This window comes from Salmo salar, chromosome ssa02 (genome assembly GCF_905237065.1).
Source record: "Salmo salar chromosome ssa02, Ssal_v3.1, whole genome shotgun sequence".
In the NCBI taxonomy this organism is placed as follows: Eukaryota; Metazoa; Chordata; class Actinopteri; order Salmoniformes; family Salmonidae; genus Salmo; species Salmo salar.
The window spans coordinates 36,813,668-36,839,862 of NC_059443.1; the positions used below are offsets into that span (position 1 = coordinate 36,813,668).

Below are 26,195 nucleotides of genomic sequence, written 5' to 3' on the forward strand. Positions count from 1 at the left end.
TCATTTTTTCTAAAAACCACTGGTGCAGTATATTAGCCATAATTTATGTTTATCATCTCTTGTACCGTAGTTGACTTCAACAAACCGTTTAATACTTAAGCTGGTGCATATGGCTCCAGTAATATCTATTCTGCTTGGAGGAGCACTTTAAAGAGTTTAAATCATTTCTTTGGGCCAACACTAATGAATTATGTCACCATAACCGCAATCTAAAAGTGCCTGGGAACCAGTGGGGTAATTATCTAAAGACAGGAAAGGAGGCATTTGGGGGGCTAGGGAGAGGAGTGAGGACGCCTTTGAGGTGTACAGTTGAAGTCGGGAGTTTACATACACTTAGCTTGGAGTCATTAAAACTAGTTTTTCAACCACTCCAAAAAATTCTTGTTAAGAAACTATCGTTTTGGCAAGTTGGTTAGGACATCTGCTTTGTGCATGACACAAGTCATTTTTCCAACAATTGTTTACAGACAGATTATTTCACTTATAATTGTCACGCCCTGACCTTAGAGAGTCTGTTTTATTCTCCTTTGGTTAGGTCAGGGTGTGACTTGGGTGGGCAAATCTATGTTTATATTTCTTTGTTGGCCTAGTATGGTTCCCAGTCAGAGGCAGCTGTTTATTGTTGTCTCTGATTGGGGATCATACTTAGGCAGCCCTTTTTCACACCTGAGATTGTGGGATTGTCATAGTGCTCATCTTCTTAATTTATTAAAGAACACTCAAAACAAAATAAACAAACGACGATAACAGTTCCATAAGGCTCCCAGGCTATACAGAAAATAACCACCCACAAAACACAAGTGAAACAAACCCAACTAAATATGGCCTCCAATTAGAGACAACGACAACCAGCTGCCTCTAATTGGAGGTCATTGCCAAAAACCAACATAGAAATAGAAAACTAGATATACACATAGAAATAGAAAATGTAGAACATAAACCAAAAACACCGAAACACACAAAACAAACATCCCCTGCCACGCCCTGACCAAACTACAATGACAAATAACCCCTTTTACTGGTCAGGACGTGACAGGGATCTTGTTTTTGCATTGTGCTGTCTAGCCCTGCAGAACAATACGTTTGGTTTTGTATTTTGTTGTTTTGTTGGTGTTCATTTAATAAAGTAAGATGTACGCTTACCACGCTGCACCTTGGTCTCCTCATTCAAACGACGAGCGTAAAAATAATTCACTGTATCACAATTTCAGTTGGTCAGAGAAGTTTACATACATTAAGTTGACTGTGTCTTTAAACAGCTTGGAAAATTCCAGAAAATTATGTCATGGATTTAGAAGCTTCTGATAGGCTAATTGACATCATTTGAGTCAATTGGAGGTGTACCTGTGGATGACCTACCTTCAAACTCAGTGCCTCTTTGCTTGACATCATGGGAAAATCAAAAGAAATCAGCCAAGACCTCAGAATAAAATTGTAGACCTCCACAAGTCTGGGTCATCCTTGGCAGCAATTTCCAAACGCCTGGAGGTACCACGTTCATCTGTACAAACAATAGTACGCAAGTATAAACACCATGGGACCACGCAGCCGTCATACCGCTCAGGAAGGAAACGCGTTCTGTCTCCTAGAGATTAACGTACTTTGGTGCGAAAAGTGCAAATCAATCCCAGAACAACAGCAAAGGACCTTGTGAAGATGCTGGAGGAAACAGGTACCATATCTATATCCACAGTAAAACAAGTCCTATATCGACATAACCTGAACGGCCGCTCAGTAAGGAAGAAGCCTCTGCTCCAAAACTGGCATAAAAAAAGCCTGACTATGGTTTGCAATTGCACATGGGGACAAAGATCGTACTTTTTGGAGAAATGTCCTCTCGTCTGATGAAACAAAAATAGAACTGTTTGGCCATAATGACCATCATTATGTTTGGAGGAAAAAGGGGGATGCTTGCAAGGCGAAGAATACCATCCCAACCATGAAACATGGGGGTGGCAGCATCATGTTGTGGGGGTGCTTTGCTGCAGGAGGGACTGGTGCACTTCACAAAATAGATGGCATCATGAGGGAGGGAAATTATGGGGTTATATTGAAGCAACATCTCAAGACATCAGTCAGGAAGTTAAAGCTCAGTCGCAAATGGGTCTTCCAAATGGACAATGACCGCAAGCATACTTCCAAAGTTGTGGCAAATTGGCTTAAGGACAACAAAGTCAAGGTATTGGAGTGGCCATCACAAAGCCCTGATCTCAATCCTATAGAACATTTGTGGGCAGAACTGAAAAAGCATGTGCAAGCAAGGAGGCCTACAAACCTGCCTCAGTTACACCAGCTCTATCAGGAGGAATGGGCCAAAATTCACCCAACCTATTGTGGGAAGCTTGTGGAAGGCTACCCGAAAAGTATGACCCAAGTTAAACAATGTAAAGGCAATGCTACAAAGTACTAATTCAGTGCATATAACTTCTGACCCACTGGGAATGAGATGAAAGAAGTTAAAGCTGAAATAAATCATCCTCTCTACTATTATGACATTTCACATTCTTAAAATAAAGTGGTGATCCTAACTGACCAAAGACAGGGAATTTTTACTAGGATTAAATGTCCGGAATTGTAAAAAACTGAGTTTAACTGTATTTGGCTAAGGTGTATGTATACTTCCGACTTCAACTGTACCTAACAAGATTCCTTGGGAAGATTATGGTGTGTAAGGTGTACTTATTGAATACTATGTTTGTTGAAGGGCGAGGAGCTATAATTTTATGAGGTAATTCAAACAGTCAGACAAATGTTGTGTTCTGAAATCAAATATATATTTGATGTTTTCAGGGTCCTACCATTACCTCAATGCCCTCTTTCTCCATAAAGAAGTGTTTGTTTGTCAGAGTGTAACTCTTCTGTATATACTACTGTTATGGTAGGTAGGCATGAATAGTATTCACAGAACACTTCCTATTCATATCCCTCCTCCCATCTATAACGTACACGTACACAGTCAATTACACATCTACTGTAAGCATGGTTTATTAGATTTTTCATTTGGCAAACACGATGACAGTTGGAATATAACCCCTCACCCTGAACAATTTCAATATAATGGAAGTTACCATCTCTGTGGGTATATGAAAGGGAAATGCTCTAGGTTGTTGAGTAAGTATTCAGAGTAAGATGTATTACTCTGTCCTGGTTAAAAGTATGCTAGCTCGTCCTCCACTGGCTGGCTGGAAATAGTCACTCGTCTGTCAGGAGAGTGGAGATTAGCACCAGATAAACATCACAGCACAGTTCTACTGCGTCCTTACTGTTTGTATTCATATGTATGCTTCAATTATATTTCTCATTTGTTCTTTGTGATCTACTTTCTGGTCATAATGACTGACTTCTTTGTTTTATGTGTTTTAGGACTAAAACCATCTTTTAATGATCCTGTTACAGTAAAGCCTATATTTACAGCTTTATACATGTTCACAAATCAGTCAATTTAACCTAGCTGAAATATTCTCTGAAATGGCAACATGCTATACATTTTCACCCAAACCAGCAGGTACATTATAGACCCAATATGAAAAATGCGAAATGTGCAAGGTGGCCTTGGCCGTCTTACAGAAGGTGTAGAGGTGGAATGCATTTAATTAAAGCTTCAAATATTCATTTGGCAAATATATCAAGGTTCCAAACACAGGCCCAGAAATGGCAAGCAGGGCTGGCAGGCTCTCACAATGGAGGATGTCAAATGACAGTAATCCATGAAAAAGAGCACACATTTATAGAATGTATTTTGAACTCTCCATTCCCCATCTCTGATGTCTTTTGGTTTTATTTTTGGTAAGAGGTTCAATAGCCTTGTACATCCTCAAAAAAATCATTAAAATGCCTTACTATGATTTTTAAACGTCACATTAATTTCGGGTTCATTGCGCTGCTTTTTGGATAAAAATGCAATGATGAAAAAATATATATATATTTCTAATTTTGTGCAGTTATTATAATGTAATAAACATATTTGCACTTTAAAGTGTTATATTAATTTATGAAATATATTTATTGTAATTAATATATATATACTATTCTTGCATTATACAATATGTTACTTTTGGAATAGACATGTGCCCAATACTTTACTTATATATAAGAAAAGTGATTAGATGTTAAGTGGAAAATCATCTATACACAACTATATGTATTTTCCGTTAGATGTTGAGGCCTTACATGACCGTTCAAAAGGCAAACATGCTAGGACCCTTTTTTGGAAGCTAGTACATCCTGCACAAGATCATCACAGTGATGTGTGCCTGACTAGTACTGTAGCCTACATCACTGAGCTCAGAGACAGAGACAGGTGAAGAAGGTGCACCGGTACACTTCCACTTCCTGTGACAACGAGGTGCTAAGTTGGCCTACTTTCTCTCTGTGTCACGTCTGCCAGTGCACTGTTGATGTAATCAGCAGATGGGGGGCAGAGCGCTTGTCTTGTCCCGAAACTGGGGGGGTGTAGACGCTCTCAGAAGACCACACCACACAATGAATGAGAGCCCTGCTCGTGCCAACGCCTCCGACATGAGATTACATCAGACCTCCGCCACTCTCTCACCCACCTCACCCACTCACTCGCCCAACCGCTACCGTGTAGCTATGCAGCCAGAGCTCAGAGCTGACAACACACACTAAACAGAGAGAAAATAGGCAGGTATCAGTGCATTGGAGAAGCATGGGTGGTAATATCAAATGGAAGTAAAAACTAGGCAGAAGCAAACCACCACTATCCTACATTACATGCACAAAAGCCACAGACGTCAATCTTCGGATCTTTATATGTCCCTATGAAGCCTTGTGCATTTATAACAAATATTGACGTTCTGACAGTCAAATAAGTGCTTTTTAAAAAAAGGCCACAAATCTCACTATCACACAGTGTGACTGACTTGAACCCGGGTCACCTGCATGACACAAGGCTGACGTAGCCCGCCGTGCTAAAGCCTAGACATTCACGTGGAGAGTCAACCTCAGGTAAGGTCACGAGGTGTTACCTCCGATACACATGACAGCTGTGCTGTAGTTAAATAACCCTCACGGAGAAAAGAAAATGAGGGTTTGTGCAAGGCGGCACACATTATGAACACATGCAGATTCATTCGGCATTACATTTCTCTAATCTGGCTGTCCATCATCAGTATCACCCTGGCAACCTACAGTAAGTGATCCATTATCTTCATGACACATCAGTCTGTCTTTAGGTCACAGAGACCCTTGTTTATGGAGCTGCAGCCTCCATTCTTCAGCTCCAATGATGGGGATGGGTCGTGTATGTGGAGGTATGGGAGAGACTGGGGAGGGAAGGGAAGGGGAGATTGTAGTGTGTGTGTCTGGGGGAGTGGGGGTTCTTATCATCCTGGTTGGGGAAAAGAGGGAGGGAGAGAAGGATGGAGATGGAGGAGGAGGGGAAATAGGGTGAGGGGGGGCTGATAATGCCTGATCTGTGCCACGGGGCATTTATTGCTGGGAGAGAAGCCGGGGTGGAGGGGGGGACTGGTGGGAGGGGGCATTGTCTGCTGTGTCCGTGTGTTATAGGATTGAGCTCAAGTTTCTTTTGTGTTGGCATTTTGTTGAGGGATTATGTTCTTTGAGAGAGTTGTGCAAGCAGGCAGGCACACAGCGTGGAGGCGGAGAGAGAGCTGGGAGAGGGGGGGGACGTCTTTGTTCAGTGCAATGATCATGAACAAGACAGATAGCAGAGTGTGTGTGTGTGTGTGTGTGTGTGTGTGTGTGTGTGTGTGTGTGTGTGTGTGTGTGTGTGTGTGTGTGTGTGTGTGTGTGTGTGTGATATAGAGAGAGAGTGTGATAGAGAGAGAGAGAGAGAGAGAGAGAGAGAGAGAGAGAGAGAGAGAGAGAGAGAGAGAGAGAGAGAGAGCAAAGCAAGATGTCAGGACATGTAACCAGCCATGTAACAATTTTAAATCAATTTGGCTCCTGAGAGGGAGTTGCTCTCCGCAAAGGAATTTCCCAAGAAGCAGTAAAGGACTTTTATTCTATCTAAATAGATATCAATTACATAATCGCTTTTTTCTCCCCTCAGTGCAGACTGCCACGGGGAAGTTAGTCACCCTGTGCAGAGTAATTGAGCTCATACATTATGTTGCAGCCCTACTATTGGTTGTGACATTTTCTTTCACATTGATCAAATATAGTATAATATTCATGGCCCCTTTATTTTCTCTAGCATGATCTCCCCTGATTGGCAATCAACAGTTTAATGTTACTCAATGCCCACCTTAGCCCTCGAAAACAGAAAACTGTTTATATCCAACTGTTATGCTAGTTCGTCCATCTCTGAAAGTGATGTTACTTTTCTCATTGATCAGATAAAATATGATAGTGATGTGCACAGGAGATGTTTTAGAAGCTTCAATATAAGAGGCCCGATCTATCTCCTCAACATTCAGTTGACTGCTTTCTTGACAAGTATCTTTGGTAAATTCATCCTAAAACTTACAGCACCTAGAATGTCCATTCATAATAAAGAAATGCATATTGGTGGAGTTACCTTTTTTGTTAATCCCTCTTGGTTTCCCTTCATATTTCCTAACTTGTTAAAGCACCACATGGTACATTTGCATAGGATAACCAACATATAGCAAATCATTTGCATGCCTGAAAGTATACTTGAGTAACCGTAATTACACGTGACACCAATTACTCTGTTACTTTGTATTAAATTATAATGGAAAATTCCACTAGAGAATTGGAGCCTAATTGCATCTTAATTTGCATAATTTTGCATATTAATCACATCTCAGATGAATAATAAATTTCAGCGGATTTTTTAATTTATGCATAGATACAAAAACGAGTTGAAAAAATAATTTGTGATGGAAAAAAATCAGGAACTATTACTTAGAGCATTTGCACTCATTTCTCTCATTACCCTGCACCAAAGTTAAGGAGACATCTTTGCTCAGAATCTTGATCAACAAGCTCTATATTATTTTAAGATATAGTTTGGGAAGGAAAAATCAAATAAATATATTATTTATTTTCCTGAATTGATGTTGTGCTTTCACTTTGAGCTTGTTCCTGTGATGACTGTCACTCCAATTTCAATTTTTAAATGTGGATTTTTCTTTTCTCCTTGATCAACACACCTTGGCCGAGGATTGTGCAAGTGGCCACTTGCCAATAGACAGATAATACATGCCAAACCTGTAGTGTACGTGGCATAAAAGTTATTGCAAGAAAGTTGTGTTAGATAGCAAAAGCTAGCTGTTCGGTTGTATAAGCGAAACCGACGTCAGTGTGCTGCTAACAGTATAGCTTCCTGTCCCTGTCCCTGTCCCTGTCCCTGTCCCTGTCCCATACCAGGCTCAAACTAGTGATCCTCTGCTCACAAAAACACATGAACACCCTCCTTGACAACGTACTAACAAAGGCCACAGGTCTTGAGGAGAGGACGCACATTTAAGGGGAGAGGACGCACATTGAACACGCACCCAGAAGCCCTCATGCTTTGTTCAATCATTACAGTTAAGCCTAGGCCAGGTTTTCAAACCTCTCCTCGGGGACCCCAGCCATTCAATATATTTGAACTATTCCACAGCTACAGTAGCACACCTGATTCCACTCGTCAACTAATCATTAAGCCCTTGAATAGGTGAATTCAATGAGCTAGTTCAGGGCCACAACAAAAATGTGAAACGTCTGCGGGTCCAAGTATGCTAGGACAATTAGTAGAAGAAGCAAGTTTTTCGATTGTTTATCCAAATCTTTAATAAAGACAGACAGCAGTTATGCATTTCAACAACAGTGATTTGTAATTCACTATCAACCTATGGCATTCATGGGTTCATTTGTGGACAACAGTGCCTTTCAGTGGCATGACATGGGAAAGACTTGACTAACTAACAGAGTGCTGATGAAGCAGATAAGGCCTCAGCTTCTTATAACCACAATTGGATGATAATGACTGTCTTAAAGAGCAGCTCTGCCACTTGTCAACCTGTTTTCATTATCTCCAGCACAATATTAGTGTCTATGAAAATAGCGCATTTCATTGTTTCAGGAGAAAAAATATTAAGTTAAAAAGTTCTACCCGATGACATCATCAAAAGTGAAAACATTTTAAAAACAGTGATTTTCAAACACTATGAGATTCACAGTGATGTGGGGAGCAAGAAATTACAAAACCTCGTTGCAGGTTTTGAAAATCACAGTTTTTCTGACTTTGAATCCTACCCTGTGATGTCACAGATTGTTTGGGGGGGTGGGATCTTTCTTCTTATCTTTTTAATTACAGATCATAGAAACATGCTCTTTTCACATATGTAGACTGGTATGGTGCTCGAGATAATGAATATGAGGTTGAAAAGTGGTGGAATTGCCCTTTAAATTTGTTCCATGGATTTGCATCTAAAATGTGGATATTGCATTGATCTTTCTTTCTTTATCTCTTTCTTTATTTAATCCCCATGCGGAAAAAACACATGCATTTTACATAAACATATGAAGTGTTTCAAAAACATGTTTTCATGCAATCACATGTGATTTTGTGAAGTTAATGATAACACGTGACAACATGTAAAGCAACATGTGATAACATGAAACTGCACACTTACTAAAAAAAGGTGCTATCTAGAACCTAAAAGGGTTCTTCCGCTGTCCCCATCGGAGAATCCTTTGTAGAACCCTTTTGGTTCCAAGTAGAAACGTGTTGGGTTCCTTGTAGACCAAAAAGTACCTGGAACCAAAAAGGGTTTTACCTGGAACCAAAAATGGTTCTCCTATGGGGACAGTTGAAGAACCCTTTTGGAACCCTTTTTTCTAAGAGTGCACATGAGAAGTGTTCAAAAAACACTTTTTCACATGATTTCACATGTGAAATTTCATGTGAAATAATGTGATTTTCCACATGTGAAATCATGTGGTTTTTCTGTAAGGGTTTATTCAAACTACCCATCTAGCCCTACAGGGAGTTGGAGGAATGTATAAAAACAAATTACCTTTATTTAACTAGGAAAGTCAGTTAAGAACAAATTCTTATTTTCAATTACGGCCTAGGAACATTGGGTTAACTGCCTTGTTCAGCTCGGGGATTCAAACTTGCAACCTTTCGGTTACTAGTCCAACGCTCTAACGACTAGGCTACCCCTGCTTCCACAATCACCCGACCTCAACCCAATTGAGATGGTTAAGGATGAGTTGGACTGCAGAGTGAATGAAAAGCAGCCAACAAGTGCTCAGCATACGTGGGAACTCTTTCAGACTGTTGGAAAAGCATTCCTCATTAAGCTTGTTGAAAGAATGTCAAGAGTGTGCAATGCTGTCATCAAGGCAAAGGGTCTCTACTTTGAAGAATCTTAAATATTAAATATATTTTGATTTGTTTAACACTTTTTTCTTACTACATGATTCCATATGTGTTATTTCATAGTTTTGATGTCTTCAATATTATTCTACAGTAGGTGTGTTCAAACTTTTGAATGGTACTGTATATATATATATATATATATATACATTTTTATATAAAAAAACAAGCATAACTTCTCAGAAAACTCTTGACCAAAACCCAAATACTTCTTTAGAAAAGCATGGTCAGAAAATGGTTGCTCTCACACAAATACACTGTAGACTAGTAGTGCCTACAGCAACGACGCAGTAGCCTAATGACTCCACACAGTACCTTCGGCACAAAAGCTCTCATCTGTACACTAAGAGACTAAGAGAGATTAAGACTAACTGGGCCTGATGGGACAGCTCAGAGTTTCTGCTCTTTTCTGTCCATATAGTTCTCTTGGATGGGAGGAAGACGCGAGGCAGGCAAGGATCAAGGAGGGAGGGCGTGGTTAGATCAAGGCTTTTCTTTGCTTCAAAGTAGATTTTAATTGTGATTCTAAAGGTGCTCTTGGGTCAGGTAGTTTCCCTCTATGCATTCAACAAATGTTATTTCCCAACATGATTTTATTTAAAACAAACTTTATTAGGTTAAAAGATAAAATAGATAACTAAGAAATTAGATAATAAATTATATTAAAGTCAATAATATTAGATTAATGGGGAGGAGTGGGGGGACAGGTATACAAGGAGGGTTTTTATACCAGTTTACATGTTCACCACTCATTATAGTCCCAGGGGAAACACTGACCAAAACTATAGTTCCTACCTTGTCTTTTAAATGTTTTAAATGTATTTTATTTGCTGGCCTGTTAATGGGGATGTTTTATTGACAAAGTTGTGGACAAAAGTGGCAAAAGAGATTATAGCTTTACTAACTACAATTAAATTGCAAACGGTTGCCTGCACATGAAGGAGGCATGATTCTCATATAGAAATAGTTTGGCAATTGTGTGGAATCAGAGCAGCAATAGATTTTATTATTTTGCTCCATTCAACCCACAGATGTAAAAGCATTTTAAACTGACATGGATAATTACTATAATACTCTCAGAAAGGTTTCCATATCTGAACGCAATTTCAATAATCAAGTGCTGCGTTAGCAATTATTTATCAATAAAATGACTTGCAGAACTTAAAGGGGTGTGGACACACGCAGGCGTCACTCCGCTTGTTTTCATGCGTGGGAATATTATCTCAAACTAGAATATATTATCCGATTAATTCGCCTGAATACTAAAAGGAAATTGAAATATCAAGCAAACACAAATGTTCGTGACCTGTAATCACCAAGAACAGCGGGAATTTAATTATGTTTTGGTCTACTGATCAAATTTCAGCTTTTGAGACAATGATTTTGTGCACCTGTGCACAAACATCCGACTGAAAACAAAGCTATTTGAACACAGTTGTATGTTTACTCAACCATTGCAGTGTTTTTTTCTCTCTTTCTCTCGCTCTCTCTCTCACACACAATGTAGGCCTAAGCATTTGTGGGCCCCACAATTGTGAGTGCTCAGCCCCCTCCTGTACTCCCTGTTACCCATGACTGCGTGGCCACGCACGCCTCCAACTCAATCATCAAGTTTGCAGACGACACAACAATGGTAGGCCTGATTACCAACAAAGACGAGACAGCCTACAGGGAGGAGGTGAGGGCCCGGCGGAGTGGTGCCAGGAAAATAACCTCTCCCTCAACGTCAACAAAACGAAGGAGCTGATTGTGGACTTCAGGAGACAGCAGAGGGAACACGCCCCCATCCACATCGATGGGGCCACAGTGGAGAAGGTGAAAAGCTTCAAGTTTAAAATGGTCCACCCACACAGACAGTGTGGTGAAGAAGACGCAACAGCACCTTTTCAACCTCAGGAGGCTGAAGAAATTTGGCTTGGCCCCTAAGACCCTCACAAACTTTTACAGATGCACCATTGAGAGCATCCTGTTAGGCTATGTCACAGCCTGGCATGGCAACCGCACCGGTCAGCCCAACGCATCACCGGGAGCGCACTGCCTGCCCTTCAGGACATCTGGTGCACCAGGTGTCAAAGGAAGGTCAAGAAGCTCAACAAGGACCTCAGCCACCTGAGCCACGGCTTGTTCACCCTGCTACCATCCAGAAGGCGAGGTCAGTACAGGTGCATCAAAGCTGGGACCGAGACACTGAAAAACAGCTTCTATCTCATGGCCAGCAGACTGTTAAATAGCCATCACTAGCCGGCCTCCACCCAGTACCCTGTCCTGAACTTAGTCACTGTCACTAGCCGGCTACCACCCGGTTACTCATCCCTGAACCTTAGAGACTGCTGCCCTATGTACATAGACATGAAACACTGGTCACTAATAATGTTTACATACTGTTTTACCCATTTCATATATTCATACTGTATTCTAGTCAAGTCCAACCTATTCAACTATTGCTGTATATACACGATTCTATCCACATTTCCTGAATGCTCGATATCTAATAGTTCACCTAATTTCAGTTTATGTAACAAAACAAGCAAGTATAGTGTAGAGAATCATTGTACTATCTAAACCACTATGAAATGTATTTTCCATAACCAAAAATACTGTATTTTAAGCTGTTTGAAGCTGGTTTACAAAACTGAAAGTAAAAGATGCAAAAACGAAACTTAACCATGGCAATAATAGAAATAGCACATAGAACAGATTTACAGCTTCTTAGACATGCTTTCAATGAGGATGACAGATCTATAACACACATTTCTATGTGCATTTGGTCATCACCCCAAAAGTTACATATCGCAGCTTTAAAGGCATGGTTCTGGAATGCAACGTTTTAGGAATAAGACCTTACAGAACTTCTGCAATTCAAGGTTCCATTGGGAATCTTATTTTACGCTCAGAAACGTGCATATTTCCCGCCGACAATTTTTGGTGTCAAACTATCCATGTACAAGACTGAATTGTAGACATTTAGTTCCCTCTACTGGATATTGTAGGTACAGTAAATGTTGTGTATTTTCCATAAGGATTGTGGGTACAGCATCGGACAGTTACATAAGGTTGCCGGAAGAACCACACAGGAGAATGCATCTTGCTTTCTATCAAAATCCAGAATGAAAATTATACTATATCGTTTTGCTTTCGCAAGTGCGTTGGCATGATGCAGCGGTTTACATGTATCGCCACGTGCCGTGAGCTCCGCGGGTTGGTAAAGCGCTCATACTTGTCATCGCTGGCCTCCTCCTTGAATAGGACCTATTCCACAATGCCACAACAGCCCCTATGCCGTTCATTGACGTCTATCTATACGTGCACCGCGGGTCCGCTTGGAGAACCGACCGCACGATGTAGCTTGCATAACTTGCGGCGACAAAGTGAGGTTTTCTCCCATCAGAAATACAGACACTACTGCACAGAGAGCGAGAATGAACGGAAGCGCACTGGCGGCCATGATCATCATGGCATCACAGTTGTCGGCATCCCTGATCCACTCACGTGGATTTGGAATAAAGTCCACATCTACCTGATAGAACTCTATTTTCAATTGGGCATTAACAGTGTGGAATTTGACAATGGAGTCAAGCAGGTATGGTTTCTCAGGTGTTATATATAGGCTGCTCTTTGGTATATCATTATATCCCTTATTTGATAAGGGTTATGTCAGCTTTATGATAGGGTCATAACTCACTGTATTCATCATATATGTTTGGGATATTAGAAACTACACAATGGCAAATGTGAACTAGACACTTGACTGACCTGGTCTTTGCAATAGGCACTGGTTCATGTCTCCACCATGATGTCCAATGGCAACTTTGAGGAGCTGAGAGGGTTGGTATCAACTGAGGTAGCCTACTCTTACCATCTCCAAAGTCCTATTTATATTCATTTAAATTATAGTCTATTGTAAAGACAAAGTGTTGTGTCCTGTTTTAGATTCCTTGATCAGTTTTCTGACGAATCAATGGCCCCTGTTATAGCCATGTCCCATAAGCTGTGTCTTATCTGGTTCCATTTCAGATGGTGGTCTATGCGCAACAGAGGTGTAGGGCTCTCTCAGAAACCCAAAGAAGACATCTAGCTATCTCATTGGACGATATTATATTTATTCTGCCAGAGGAAGTTTCCATAGTTTTTGATTCAAATGGTATTGCTGTGTGTGTGTGTGTGTGTGTGTGTGTGTGTGTGTGTGTGTGTGTGTGTGTGTGTGTGTGTGTGTGTGTGTGTGTGTGTGTGTGCGTGCGTGCGTGCGTGCGTGCGTGCGTGCGTGCGTGCGTACGTGCGTGAGTTAGTGGGATGCATAACTTTGTCCTACTTCACTGTTTCTTTTGTTAACTCTCTGTTTTCCTGCTTCCTCTGTTATTCTCAGGTAGGAAGTTTTGCTTCATTGTGATGAGGTTTTGGCATATGTCCACTGCTGATGTTCCTGAGGACCCAGAGAGTACCAAGATCTTCAAAATGGCCGTCACTGAAGAAGACAGCCCACAGAAGAAGATAGTGACAGCTGTCTATGAGTAAGCATGGCATCCAAGACTAATCAATATTAATTTCACGCATCCAAATGTTTGGATTATAATTATTATGTCTCCCTAAATTTGACTTAAATATGTTGAAATATGAAATAAAAACTTTTTAGTGCTGTGTCTCTACCAATTCTTCATCTCTTACTGGATCTTGATGGATAAACCAAGAGATTTGATATGCGAGAGTTTGTCAATCTTTACTTTACTTTCTCCATGTATGTGAACCCACAATAAGTAATGGAAACATTTAACCAGAGACTTCATTTTCTGCATCTCATAGAGAAAGGTTGGGGGAAGTATGGATGCATACAAACCTCTACGTGAGGTGGTTAGCTACATTGTGTATAAAGAAAGCACATTGTAGTTGCTCTTGATTCTTTTATGTTTTGTATTACGTCTCATAGTATTGTAGTGTGTTGTGACAGCCATGTTGACAGTGTAATTAATGTGTTATAACACTTCCTAAGTGCTGTAAAAGTACACCTATGGAAAACCAATTGAAGAGAAAGCTTCAGTGCTGTAACTTCTGATTTGGTCTGAATCACTTACGCGATTTGCTCCAAGCACAATGACAGGAATTAAATCCATTTCCGATCCACGGAGCAGGATCAAGCTTCTTCTCCCATTCCTGATCAGAAATCCCGTTAGGAATTGGACCACACGGTTTGGTTGTCATACCTAATACCCACCTATCTAGTTGGCCCGAATCTCACTCTCATTGTTTCAGGTCTTAAACTCTTTTCTAAAAGCCTGTCATACATCATATGTTTTCCCTTTCATTGCTGAGATCCAGTTTGGCAGGATAAGAGAGCTCTGTTAAGATGCTTCACCTTATTTTCAAGGTGATGGTGGGAAGATTAGTTTGGTTGTTTGTCAGCATTGGTTTAAATGGTCTTCCCTCAGCTGTTTGGAAACAACTTTTCTCATCTTCAAAAGTATACTCCATAACAAATATTTGTCGTCACACTCTCTTTCTCTCTCTCCGTCTCGTTCACTCTACTTCTCTTGTCGCTTTGCAGAGGTGATAAAACACCATAGACAAATCTAAAGCAATTCCTATTAGATCTCGTTTTAATGTGTTTCTCTCCCTTTCCCCCCATTCTCTCTCTCTCCCTTCCTCCATCTCTCCTCTCAGATTCCACCGGGAGCTGACCAGGGGAGCTGAACCTGATTGGACAGTCACTAACATCTGGCACTGGCACTGGAAACAGATTGGGTGATTGGACAAGACCCATGAACACCTCTGTCACCAGGATACAGCGTCAGACCAAGCATACACAGCACAGTTTACCTAATTCAGTTCTGACAACGTTCAACTCAACAAAACGTTATTAACCAACAGGACTTGAATCAGCAGGACCATTGTACTCAGCCAAGCGCGCCCAAACTCAACTGAACCATTACAAGTCAACAGAAGAGTCACCTTGAGTCCTAGCTGCTTTGTAGGGTGGACTGGATGGAACCAGAGCCCTACACACTGAAATACAGACTTATTATTTCTCTGTAAGTTATCCAATCTCAGATTTCTTGGGAACAATAGACTTTATCTGAATCTCAGCATGAACAATTCGTGCCTACTATATCCCTGCTGTTACAGTTTGTCCCAGAACAAAATAAACTGCTTCATGGTGATACGGTATGAGCTTTTATCTCTTTGAAACAGTATCACAGGTTAAACTATGGTTCTGTATTGTTCAGAAACAACTTAGTTGTCTGATTTTTCAGAAGTACAATTGATGCGGCATAGCATCTATAAAGGTAGGACACTATTAATAAACACAACAATCCTCAGCAGAAGGAGGCGATAGTGTTACACAAATCACAATATGAATGAGTGTTTATTGAAAGCTGTTGGATAATAACTGGCAAGTCTCTTTATCCTCGTATAGGTGTTTATATGATACACATTTTACATGAGTGACCTCGGTTTAGTTTGGGCAAAAACAAGGGTAGGATAGTATACACATACCGGTCCCACTTTAAAGGAAGTACAACTTGTAAAGGCTTTATATAGCATACATAAGCACTACATAAAGGCTTCACAAATAATCTATAAGCATATGTCATATTCTATAAATGTAAAAACATACAAAGTGTGTAATGTCACATTTGGCAATTCACCCTACAGTGATAATGGTTATGTCACCCTTTATGCATCAGTTATAGAGTATGACAGATGCTTAGATGATTTGTGAAGCGTTTATGTGGTGCTTATGAAGCCTTTATGTATGCTATTTAAAGCCTTTTTAAGTTGTACTTTGTTTCAAGTGGGACCCAAATATCTTACATTATGATTAAATATCTCAAAGGAATCACAGATGTTGGTGTACTGTAATGTATTATGCCAAAATCAAACATCCTCTATTAGACCGTCATTGTAAATAAGAATTTGTCCTTAACTGACTTGCCTAGTTAAACAAATGTGAAATAAAATACAATCTAAAAAAATGACACTGACAGGCTTTTGAACGCTGTGTCTTCCAATTCTGTCAACTCTTAAATCACACTATTAATGATGCATCAAATAGAGACAATTCCTTCATTAGTAAGCATTAATTCATGCATAATGAAATATGGGTGTGGATTATTATAATTTCCAGGCGTGGTAATATGGGCAGGTGCGTAGGGGGTTCTGGGTAGAGACGCTTCCTGGTTATTCCTAATGTGATTATGAGTGTGGATAGCTTTACTTATGTTAAAATGCTAGTGAATATGTGTATAGCATATTAGCCAATTCACCACGCCAGGGTGTCAGATTGTTAAATGGTAATTTACAGTAGTGGAATAATTCAAGTGATAAAACACTGACAAAAGCTAATGTGTTTATTAACACGTTATATTTCTGTGTTGTTGGGTTTTGACATGGATTAGTGTATGCACACTGTACCTTTTATTCATCTGGTTATTCAAGTTGATATTGTTATCCAAACAATTACTTCAATATGCCGTCAGTACAGTAGGTGGTGTTTTCACACGTCTGTGTGTTTGCGTGTCTAAGGCTGTGGCCACATATTTAATTAGGATTGACAGATTGACATTATAACGCTGACTAATAAAACCATAGAGTAAATATGTCTGTAAATCTAATCAAAGAGTGTGACAGAATAAATAGGACTTCAAATGATAAGACTCCGATGGTATGATGGTACTTATAATTCTCAATATTTACTTTGGTTTCAGGAGCAGATACTGTATATTAATTATCACATGCAGGAAGGGTAAGCATTCAGTTAGCAGCAGTTAGAAGCAGAAAAAAGGTATTACTTATTCTAGCAACAGCTTATTGCTCTCAACATAAGAAAATACATTACAGTCCACAATCAAAAATAATTTGAATGACAGTTACTATGACAATTAACAGTTAGTCTCACAGAAAAAAAAAGAAGTATAACACTTATGTAGTATATGTAATACTTGAAGTACATTCTTTGACGGAATAGATACTGAGGTGGTAAAAGATACTATTCAGATTTAATTAGCTTGAATTTCCTTTAGAACGTCCCGGAAAATCTCCACACACACGTCCCCAGTGGGGTGTCTCATGGATGCCAGCTTCCACGCCTCCTCAAATGTCTCCGCGGAAATACTCGCGCCCACATTTCGGAATATTTCAGCAATCTGAAAAGGAAATGGAGGCGGAAATAAGAATCAGAAGATGTCTTTGACAAATGATTTGCTTATGCTCCGTCCTATTTCAATAACATTTTGTGTCAATCACTTCTCCAATGGCAGAATTGTTCACACCATTATAATTTTTTGAAACAATGTTTTTTTCCTACATTTTGAATGCTGTAACAAAATCCCACAAAACCTCCACATGGTACTGCATGTCCCAGTGCTATTCTATAAAATCTACTAGACCATATCTTTCATTCTCTCCCTTGATTCTTCAGTGGGTTCATTGGTATTCTGTACCTCCTCTTTGGTGCGGGGGCAGAAGAAGTGCTCCTTGTGGACTCCCCTTAGGGAGTGCAGCGTAGGATACAGGAGGTCAAAGGCCGTGGTCTGGTCACCGTAGTTAGTGCTGTCGCTGACGCGCTTGATCCGCGGGGCCGCCAGGTCGGTGCGCACTGTGGGAGTCCCGTACATACGATAGTCTACGTGGAAAGATTTCATAATTATACAGTGAGAATGTGATTCACACAATGTAGAGAAGCAGGGGAGAAAGGACTACCAGTCCATTGTAATGCAAAGATACAAATGTCAGAAATCGTGTGCTGAATCACGGACAAATGTCCCTCCCTGATTTTTTTTGTTGAGAAGTATGGGAATTACACTACTGTTCAAAAGTTTGGAGTCACTTAGAAATGTCCTTGTTTTTGAAAGAAAAGCAGATTTTTTGTACATTAAAATAACATCAAATTGATCAGAAATACAGTGTAGACATTGTTAATGTTGTAAATGACTATTGTAGTTGGAAACGGCTGATTTTTATGGAATATCTACATAGGCGCACAGAGGCCCATTATCAGCAACCAACCCTCAAAACACCAGCCTCAACGTCAACAGTGAAGAGGCGACTCCGGGATGCTGGCCTTCTAGGCAGAGTTGCAAAGAAAAAGCCATATCTCAGACTGGCCAATAAAAAGAAAAGATTGCCTAGAAGGCCAGCATCCCGGAGTCGCCTCTTCACTGTTGACGTTGAGACTGGTGTTTTGCGGGTACTATAAGCTGCCAGTTGAGGACTTGTGAGGCGTCTGTTTCTCAAACTAAACACTCTAATGTACTTGCCCTCTTGCTCAGTTGTGCACCGGGGCCTCCCACTCCTCTTTCTAATCTGGTTAGAACCAGTTTGCAATGTTCTGTGAAGGGAGTAGTACACAGCGTTGTACCAGATCTTCAGTTTCTTGGCAATTTCTCGCATGGAATAGCCTTCATTTCTCAGAACAAGAATAGACTGACGAGTTTCAGAAGAGAAGTCTTTGTTTCTGGCCATTTTGAGCCTGTAATTGAACCCACAAATGCTGATGCTCCAGATAGTCAACTAGTCTAAAGAAGGCCAGTTTTATTGCTTCTTTAAAAATCAGAAAACAGTTTTCATCTGTGCTAACAATTGCAAAAGGGTTTTCTAATGATCAATTAGCCTTTTAAAATGATAAACTTGGATTAGCTAACACAACGTGCCATTGGAACACAGGAGTGATGGTTGCTGATAATAGGCCTCTGTACGCCTATGTAGATATTTAATTAAAAATCAGCTGTTTCCAGCTACACAAGTCATTTACAACATTAACAATGGCTACACTGTATTTCTGATCAATCTGATGTTATTTTCAATGGACAATTTTTTGCTTTTCTTTCAAAAACAAGGAAATATCTTAATGACCCCAAACTTTTGAACGGTAGTGTATATCAAATTCTTCATGCATCTTTCAGCTAAATATCTATTTACTGTAGTCTGAGGTAAACCTGGACAGTGAAGTGTTACAAGACAACACAATCACAACTGACCAGTTGTAGGGAGACCACCCACGACAGCCCGGATGAGAGAAGAGGAGGTGATGAAGCGGTCCTGGATGGTCCTGGGTCTGTTGAGAGTCTTAGGGGTCTTCAGCATGCTGCCCACCTCTGCAGGCTCCAGGTCCTCCGGTCTGACCAAAGCCTCTGAGGCTGCAGGCCTCACAGGGAGAGCCTCTCTCTGCATGTTATCTGGGGCTGTGCTGGTCTTACACTCTGAGGTAGAGTTGTCAATCAAAAGGGAATAGAATTACCGCCAGTCCACCAATCACAGAACGTTGACTTGAATGGGAATGAGCCTTCTAGTAATTATATTTCTTTGTTTAGACACTGTAACTAACCACTGGTCAGAATGCGCTGCTCCACTTTACTGATGGGCATTTTGTCCTTCCAGTTGAGGAAGTTGGCGAACTCCAGAAAGTTGATGAGTCCGTCTTTGTCCACGTCACAGTACTCCATCAAGTCATCCAGCATCGGCCCACTCAGGTCCAGGTTAAACTGACGACACACGTCGTGCAGGTCCTCCTTGTCGATCACACCCTGACCCTTCTGTGGAGTCGCACACACACACACACACAAACGTACGCACGTAGCACACACACAGACAGACTGAACAGAGGTTGTGTCTATCTGAAACTAACATAATATTATCAAAGACAGTACAGTATGAAGATATCTAGAAACTGCTTCTCCAATAGACATCCCAGATCATGCTTGTAGGCGATGTCATTGCGACGTTGGTTAGCTAAGCTCATGCTCAGAAACATCTCATCAGGTCTAATGGTAGTCTCACGCCGAACTGCGCATGTGCAGGCAATCAAATCAAAGGCACTCCTTCGATATTAAGTCGTTTTTTATGAAAATGTGTCACCCACTTTCACAAGGTTGGAGTAATAGCATGGTGAGCTACTTTCGACATTGGCTTGAATCTAGGTTGTTCCTTTAGATTCCAGGAAAATTTGCAGCTAAGGAAGAATTTTTCACTTCTCCCATTGACTTGCAGACCCCAAACCCATGTCTGGTCGGTCGAGTCTGCTTCGCAAAGCTTTCCCGGAAGTATTGCGATGTTGTTCCTGTGGTTTAGAAATTCTGTGATATTATCAAGTTAATACAGTATATACAGTGCATTCAGACACCTTTACTTTTCTCAGATTGTTACGTTACAGCCTTATTCTAAAATGTATTCAAATGCTTTTTCCCCTTCATCAATCTACACACAATACCCCATAATGACAAAGCAAAAACAGGTTTTTAGACATTTTTGCAAATGTATTACACATTTATTTTTAAATCTACATTTACATAAGTATACAGACCCTTAACTCAGTCCTTTGTTGAAGCACCTCTAGTCTTCTTGGGTATGACGCTACAAGCTTGGCACACCTGTATTTGGGAAGTTTCTGCCATTCGTCTCTCTGCAGATCCTCTCAAGCTCTGTCAGGTTGGATGTGGAGCGTCGCAGCACAGCTATTTCCAGGTCTTTCCAGAGATGTTAGATCGGGTTCAAGTCCGGGCTCTGGCTGGTCCACTCAAGGAAATTCAGAGACTTGTCCCAAAGCCACTCCTGTGTTGTCTTGGCTGTGTGTTTAGGGTCATTGTCCTGTTGAAAGGCGAACCTTCGCCCCAGTCTGAGGTCCTCAGCACTCTGGAGCAGGTTTTCATCAAGGATGGCTCTGTACTTTGCTCCGGTCATCTTACCCTCTATCCTGAATAGTCCCCCAGTCCCTGCCGCTGAAAAACATCCCCACAGCATGATGCTGCCACCACCATGCTTCACCGTAGGGATGATGCCAGGTTTCCTCCAAACGTGATGCTTGGCATTCAGGTCAAAGAGTTCAATCTTGGTTTCATCAGACCAAAGAATCTTGTTTTCATGGTCTGAGAGTCCTTTAGGTGCCTTTTGGCAAACTCCAAGCGGGCTGTCATGTGCCTTTTACTGAGAAGTGGCTTCTGTCTGGTTACTATCATAAAGGCTTGATTGGTGGAGTGCTGCAGAGATCGTTGTCCTTCTGGAAGGTTCTCCCATCTCCACAGAGGAACTCTGTCAGAGTGACAATCAGGTTCTTGGTCACCTCCCTGGCCTAGACGCTTCTCCCCCGATTCCTCAGTTTGGCCGGGCGGCCAGCTCTAGGAAGAGTCTTGGTGGTTCCAAACTTCTTCCATTTAAGAATGATAGAGGCCACTGTGTTCATGGGGATCTCCAATGCTGGAGACATTTTTTGGTACCCTTCCCCAGATCTGTGCCCAGACACAATCCTGTCTTGGATCTCTATGGACAATTCCTTCGACCTCATGGCTTGGTTCTTGCTCTGACATGCACTGTCAACTGTGGGACCTTATATAGATAGGTGTGTGCCTTTCTAAATCATGTCCAATCAATTGAATTTACCACAGGTGGACTCGAGTCAAGTTGTAGACACATCTCAAGGATGATCAATGGAAACAGGACGCACCTGAGCTCAATTTCGAGTCTCATAGCAAAGGGTCTGGATACTTATGTAAGGTATTTCTGTTTTTTATTGTAATAAATTTGCAAAGATTTCTAAAAACATGTTTTTGCTTTGTCATTATGGGGAATTGTGTGTAGATTGATGAGGATTTTTACATTTATTTAATCCATTTTAGAATAACGCTGTAACGTAACAAAGTGTGGAAAAAGTCAAGGAGTCTTAATACCTTCCGAATGCACTGTATGTTACCTTGTCGTAGTGCCTGAAGGCCTGCAGCAGGGAGTTAAAGTGGTGGAAGTTGACCTTCTTGAGGTGCTGGCGTACAGCACTGACCAGGGCGCGCTGTCTGTCTGTGCCTTTCTGGTACTCTGCTGGAGGGGTAGAGTGGAGAAGGTCACCTGCACCTGTGGAGAAAGTTAAACCAAATTCTTCATCTTCAAACAATAACAAAAGGCTTACATTTTGGTCACCCCTCCAGACTACATTATAGCTTGACCCATTTTTACCAATTTCATACTGGCATTGTAATAGAAAACTCAATATGTGTCCTTTTATGAATATGTGTCTTTTTATTCATTCGAATTTTACTCACCAAAGTCATCTGGCCGCATCAAGATTCCAAATGTATGACCTGCTGGCACTTTCAATGTGTCTGCTATGCTGTAAAAGGCCGGAAACAGAGGAATTAAAGCTACTGCAGTAGCTGGGCATGAGTTGTGCAATACACAGGTCACGAACGTATACATAACAGGCATTTAACTAGATCTGCATTAAAGAGTTAATGTGGTAGACTTACGGGTCATGCACTTTGCCAATCTGTGGCTGTGTCCTTTCCCTGAAGTCATCACATCTCTGAGAAACAAACTTTGCACTGTTATGCCTATTGGAAAAATAGCAGTACACAAATCAACATTTGACGTCATGACTATTGGCAATGCATTGTGTGACACTGAATGGTGATGAGCGATAAGAAGTCAAGTGTTTTGAATAAACATAAGGTAGGATAAGTGCTTACTTCTGAGTATCACACAACCAGTGGAGAGATTTGGAGACACTGCGTCCATCGTTGTGGTGGGGAGTAGGCACTCCGAACCTGCCGTCCTTTCCATAATGGCTCCACTTGTATTTCCTATCAACCTGTTCACCTGGGACACAACACAGTTATGATGGATTTACCCTGGCTAAAATCAAACAGAGAAATATCGACTTGTGTGATTAACCACTGGCTATGGTGTTTCTTCAGAAATGTGTCTGAAAATTATGGGTGTTAAATCAATGTGTAAAACAACATATTGAATAGCATATAAATGACTTTCAAGCTGAAATGAAGTCCCCATTTCAACACTGTCAGAACCAAAGAGACACAAATGTCCACAATACTCACCGACAAAGTAGGCATTGTGGGAGCGGATATAAGACTGGTGTCCCTCCTGAGCCTCTGTCTCCACCTGCTCTGCACTTTTAGGTGGGTTGATAATCGCACCTGCAGCTGCACCTGGATCAGAAGGAACACACTTGTACATGAAGGCTTGTGGATATGTCTTTCTGTCATAATATGAATGTTCATGGTGACACATTGTAGCTTCTAGGGTCTTTATTGTCTGACTCACTTTTGGGGGATTTCACACCAAATGTGGCTTTGCCAGTGTCGAGACAATTTGGAAGCCCAGGGCTCTGATCATGTGACCTGCCCAGGGGGGCTTTTTGATTGGTGGAATACCCAGCTTCACGGAGCTGATGTAACCTCTGTTGATAGATGGTCTTAGGTGGTGGGTTGATCACTAATCCACCCTGTAGGAAATACAGAAACAAATGCGACCATACCAATTCCATTAATTAATGTGTGGATGATCTCTACCATGTTAAATGCATCTACAAATGCAGGATCTTAATTTTATCCAGTTTGCTACAGCAGGAAAACAATCCTGCAGCAACAGGAAATTTGAATTATTATGTGGAATATAATTAATGGACATTTTCTGTAGCATTTGATACATTTTTTGTTAGGGCAAATCAAGTCTGGAAATTAGAAACTTTAGAAGCCTTTAAAACTTTAGAAACACTACAAGTTTGCATTTCCTTTTATGCAGTAAAAATTCTCAGCAACAAAATAGTGATCAAATTAAGATCCTACATCTGTAACATGAAAACCTGAGTCTAGTTAGCTTAAAACTCACTCACTGTACATGTCTGTTTATTTAGGCCTCTACTCACAGAAATAGAAGCTTGGCTGCTCACTCCATGAACTAGAGTACTGGCAATATCAGGGTCGTTGGCTTTCCCATGGAACACTCGGATAGTCCCTGCACCTGGGCGTGTTGTGTTGAGAAACTTCCTCACGACTGGTGGGGTTTGGGGCTTTAAAAGGGAGGTGTGTGAGACAGTGATTATACACCCACACAAACAGACACATGCACTTGTGCACAATCCCCCCCACACATGCTGCTCCTGAGGCAAAAAGGAGAATGACAAAGGACTGCACTGTATATCCCAGGCACATCAGATCCTATTGTATATTGCCATTCAGGACAGTTTGGTAGTGACGTTAATTCAGTCAGTGTGTTGATCTAGCTATATCATATTGATGTTTATTATTTGGCAGCACGATCTCAACTTACCTTGGGTGATATTTCTTGTAAGCAAGTCTTAGCTCTGTCACCAACAGGAATAAGTTTCCCAGCCTAGGTGACATGGGGATATCATAGACATACAGTATGGTAACATGCATTTACAGTAGACCACATCATATACGCATCTCTTGCAAGATAAAATAGTTACCAGCTGAATCAGTCAAACGCAAAGAAATAACTAGGCTACCAAGCCTATTTGCTTGTTACCCTTCGAATATTCGGGAAACTTTCGGTGTATTTCCAGGTGTTGGTTGCATTCCTTTCTATCAAATTCATATCGTTAGCGTATCAACAAGTCGCTATACAAATATGTAGCCTACTCAACACGGGTTTTATATGTCTAGTTGCTAGTTACAATGTTTCATTTTGAAGAGAGAAGCTTAAGATGGCTACTTTGTATCAAATTCCAGGATATTCTGCTAGAATGTTTACCTCGAGTCACATGGCAACCGCCACTAGGAAACCGAGGCTTGGTCTGATTGGCGCTATAATTATAGGCTGACTGTGCAAGTGTTCTAGAATAAAGACACCTTCAATTCTACCTTGTTATAATTACTATGACGGGAAAAAAGGACTCCAGCGCAAAGAGGTCAATCGAACTCGATCAAAAATAATGGAATTGACATGGAAACGCCTGGGGGAAAGGGCCGTGAGGGAAAGATCCCGAATCTTCTCAATGCCCCCCCAGCAAATGTTGCCTACATTTAGGCTACCGTTTGTGTTTTTCACACTATGTTGAGGTAAAAAATTGGACTATAATGCTTGTATAGATGTCAACCTCAACACATGTTCATGTCATTGTCACCAATCAACTGCATTACAGTTAAAAACTACTGACTACCACTACTGATTTCTGCATGCTAGCTATGCTAACCAGTTTATCTGAAAGGGAATTAGCATTTAGCAGTCACTTTTTCTACACCTGAAAAGGGACAACTTCTAAAGCAAAAACAGCTAAATATATACAAATAGGACGTAAGTAACCACATTGTGGGCCTTCTACAATACATACATCATGACGGAATTATTGGATGCAATGGAAACTGTCTGCGTCCCATTTACCTCATCTATGCTGATTTATGTTATGGTGATTTAGAATGTATTGAATAATTAAAGATTTTGTAAAAACTATATATATATATAATGTAATGACTTGTATTTGAAACTGATAAATGGAAACAATTGTTTCAGACCCAAACTCAGAAATGTTAAATAAACAATGGTTAAATCCCAACCAACCCCAATTAAGAACCTGTATGATTCTGAACATTGCAAATGCATGCCCATGTTTGCCTTTAGCCTACACTTTGGCAGTATGGCATGTTATGACATATGTTACAAAGGTTTTTTTGTGAATTAGAAGGCACACTTGTGTAACATTTCCTCTTTGCCTTATAAAACGATTCGTTTCCCTGATCCTTTCATTAAAGAGCCAATCTGCAGTTGCTACATCGATTTTTGGACTTGTAAATTAATTACATGTATCAATTACTTCTTTAAGAATATAACTTATAAATGCCTATTGAACTTAGTTCAACTGTCGGACCCCATCAGAACCCTAAATATACGTTTGTTTTACTCCAACAAAGTAAATGTAAACAAACGTTGTATAACCTCAAAACATAGTTCAAACTATAACGTTGATACCATGGATGGCCAGTCCTTGTATCCATAGCTCTGTCTATTCATTTGAGAGCGGTTACATTTCTCCAGTCCCATCCCTCAGCTTTTTACCGAAACGGTGGCGGGGTAAACGCGTTGTTGTTTCAAGTGCAGATTGACCCTTTAACACGTTCACAAATTGGAACACGAGTGTGTGATTGGT

The 26,195-nt window shown here is 40.7% G+C and overlaps 2 protein-coding genes across 2 annotated transcripts; one reads left to right on the plus strand and one right to left on the minus strand.

Annotated features, from left to right (window-relative positions):
• The first annotated feature begins 12,328 nt into the window (after window positions 1–12,328).
• On the plus strand, window positions 12,329–15,465 carry si:dkey-82o10.4 (m-AAA protease-interacting protein 1, mitochondrial). The gene is made up of 5 exons (XM_014164777.2): window positions 12,329–12,896; window positions 13,086–13,157; window positions 13,331–13,457; window positions 13,680–13,824; window positions 14,969–15,465. The coding sequence occupies exons 1-5, from the start codon at window positions 12,468–12,470 to the stop codon at window positions 15,051–15,053; spliced, it is 858 nt and encodes a 285-aa protein (XP_014020252.2). The 5' UTR covers window positions 12,329–12,467; the 3' UTR covers window positions 15,054–15,465.
• Window positions 15,466–16,979: 1,514 nt separating this feature from the next.
• efhb (EF-hand domain family, member B) lies at window positions 16,980–24,838 on the minus strand. Its single transcript, XM_014164763.2, has 13 exons — window positions 24,578–24,838; window positions 24,359–24,421; window positions 23,955–24,098; window positions 23,351–23,531; window positions 23,125–23,235; window positions 22,756–22,885; window positions 22,537–22,620; window positions 22,333–22,400; window positions 21,990–22,144; window positions 19,632–19,839; window positions 19,285–19,506; window positions 17,749–17,930; window positions 16,980–17,451 (listed from the first exon to the last, which is right to left on the minus strand). Exons 1-13 carry the CDS (start codon window positions 24,644–24,646, stop codon window positions 17,305–17,307), a joined length of 1,764 nt encoding a protein of 587 aa, XP_014020238.1. The 5' UTR covers window positions 24,647–24,838; the 3' UTR covers window positions 16,980–17,304.
• Window positions 24,839–26,195: the final 1,357 nt, after the last annotated feature.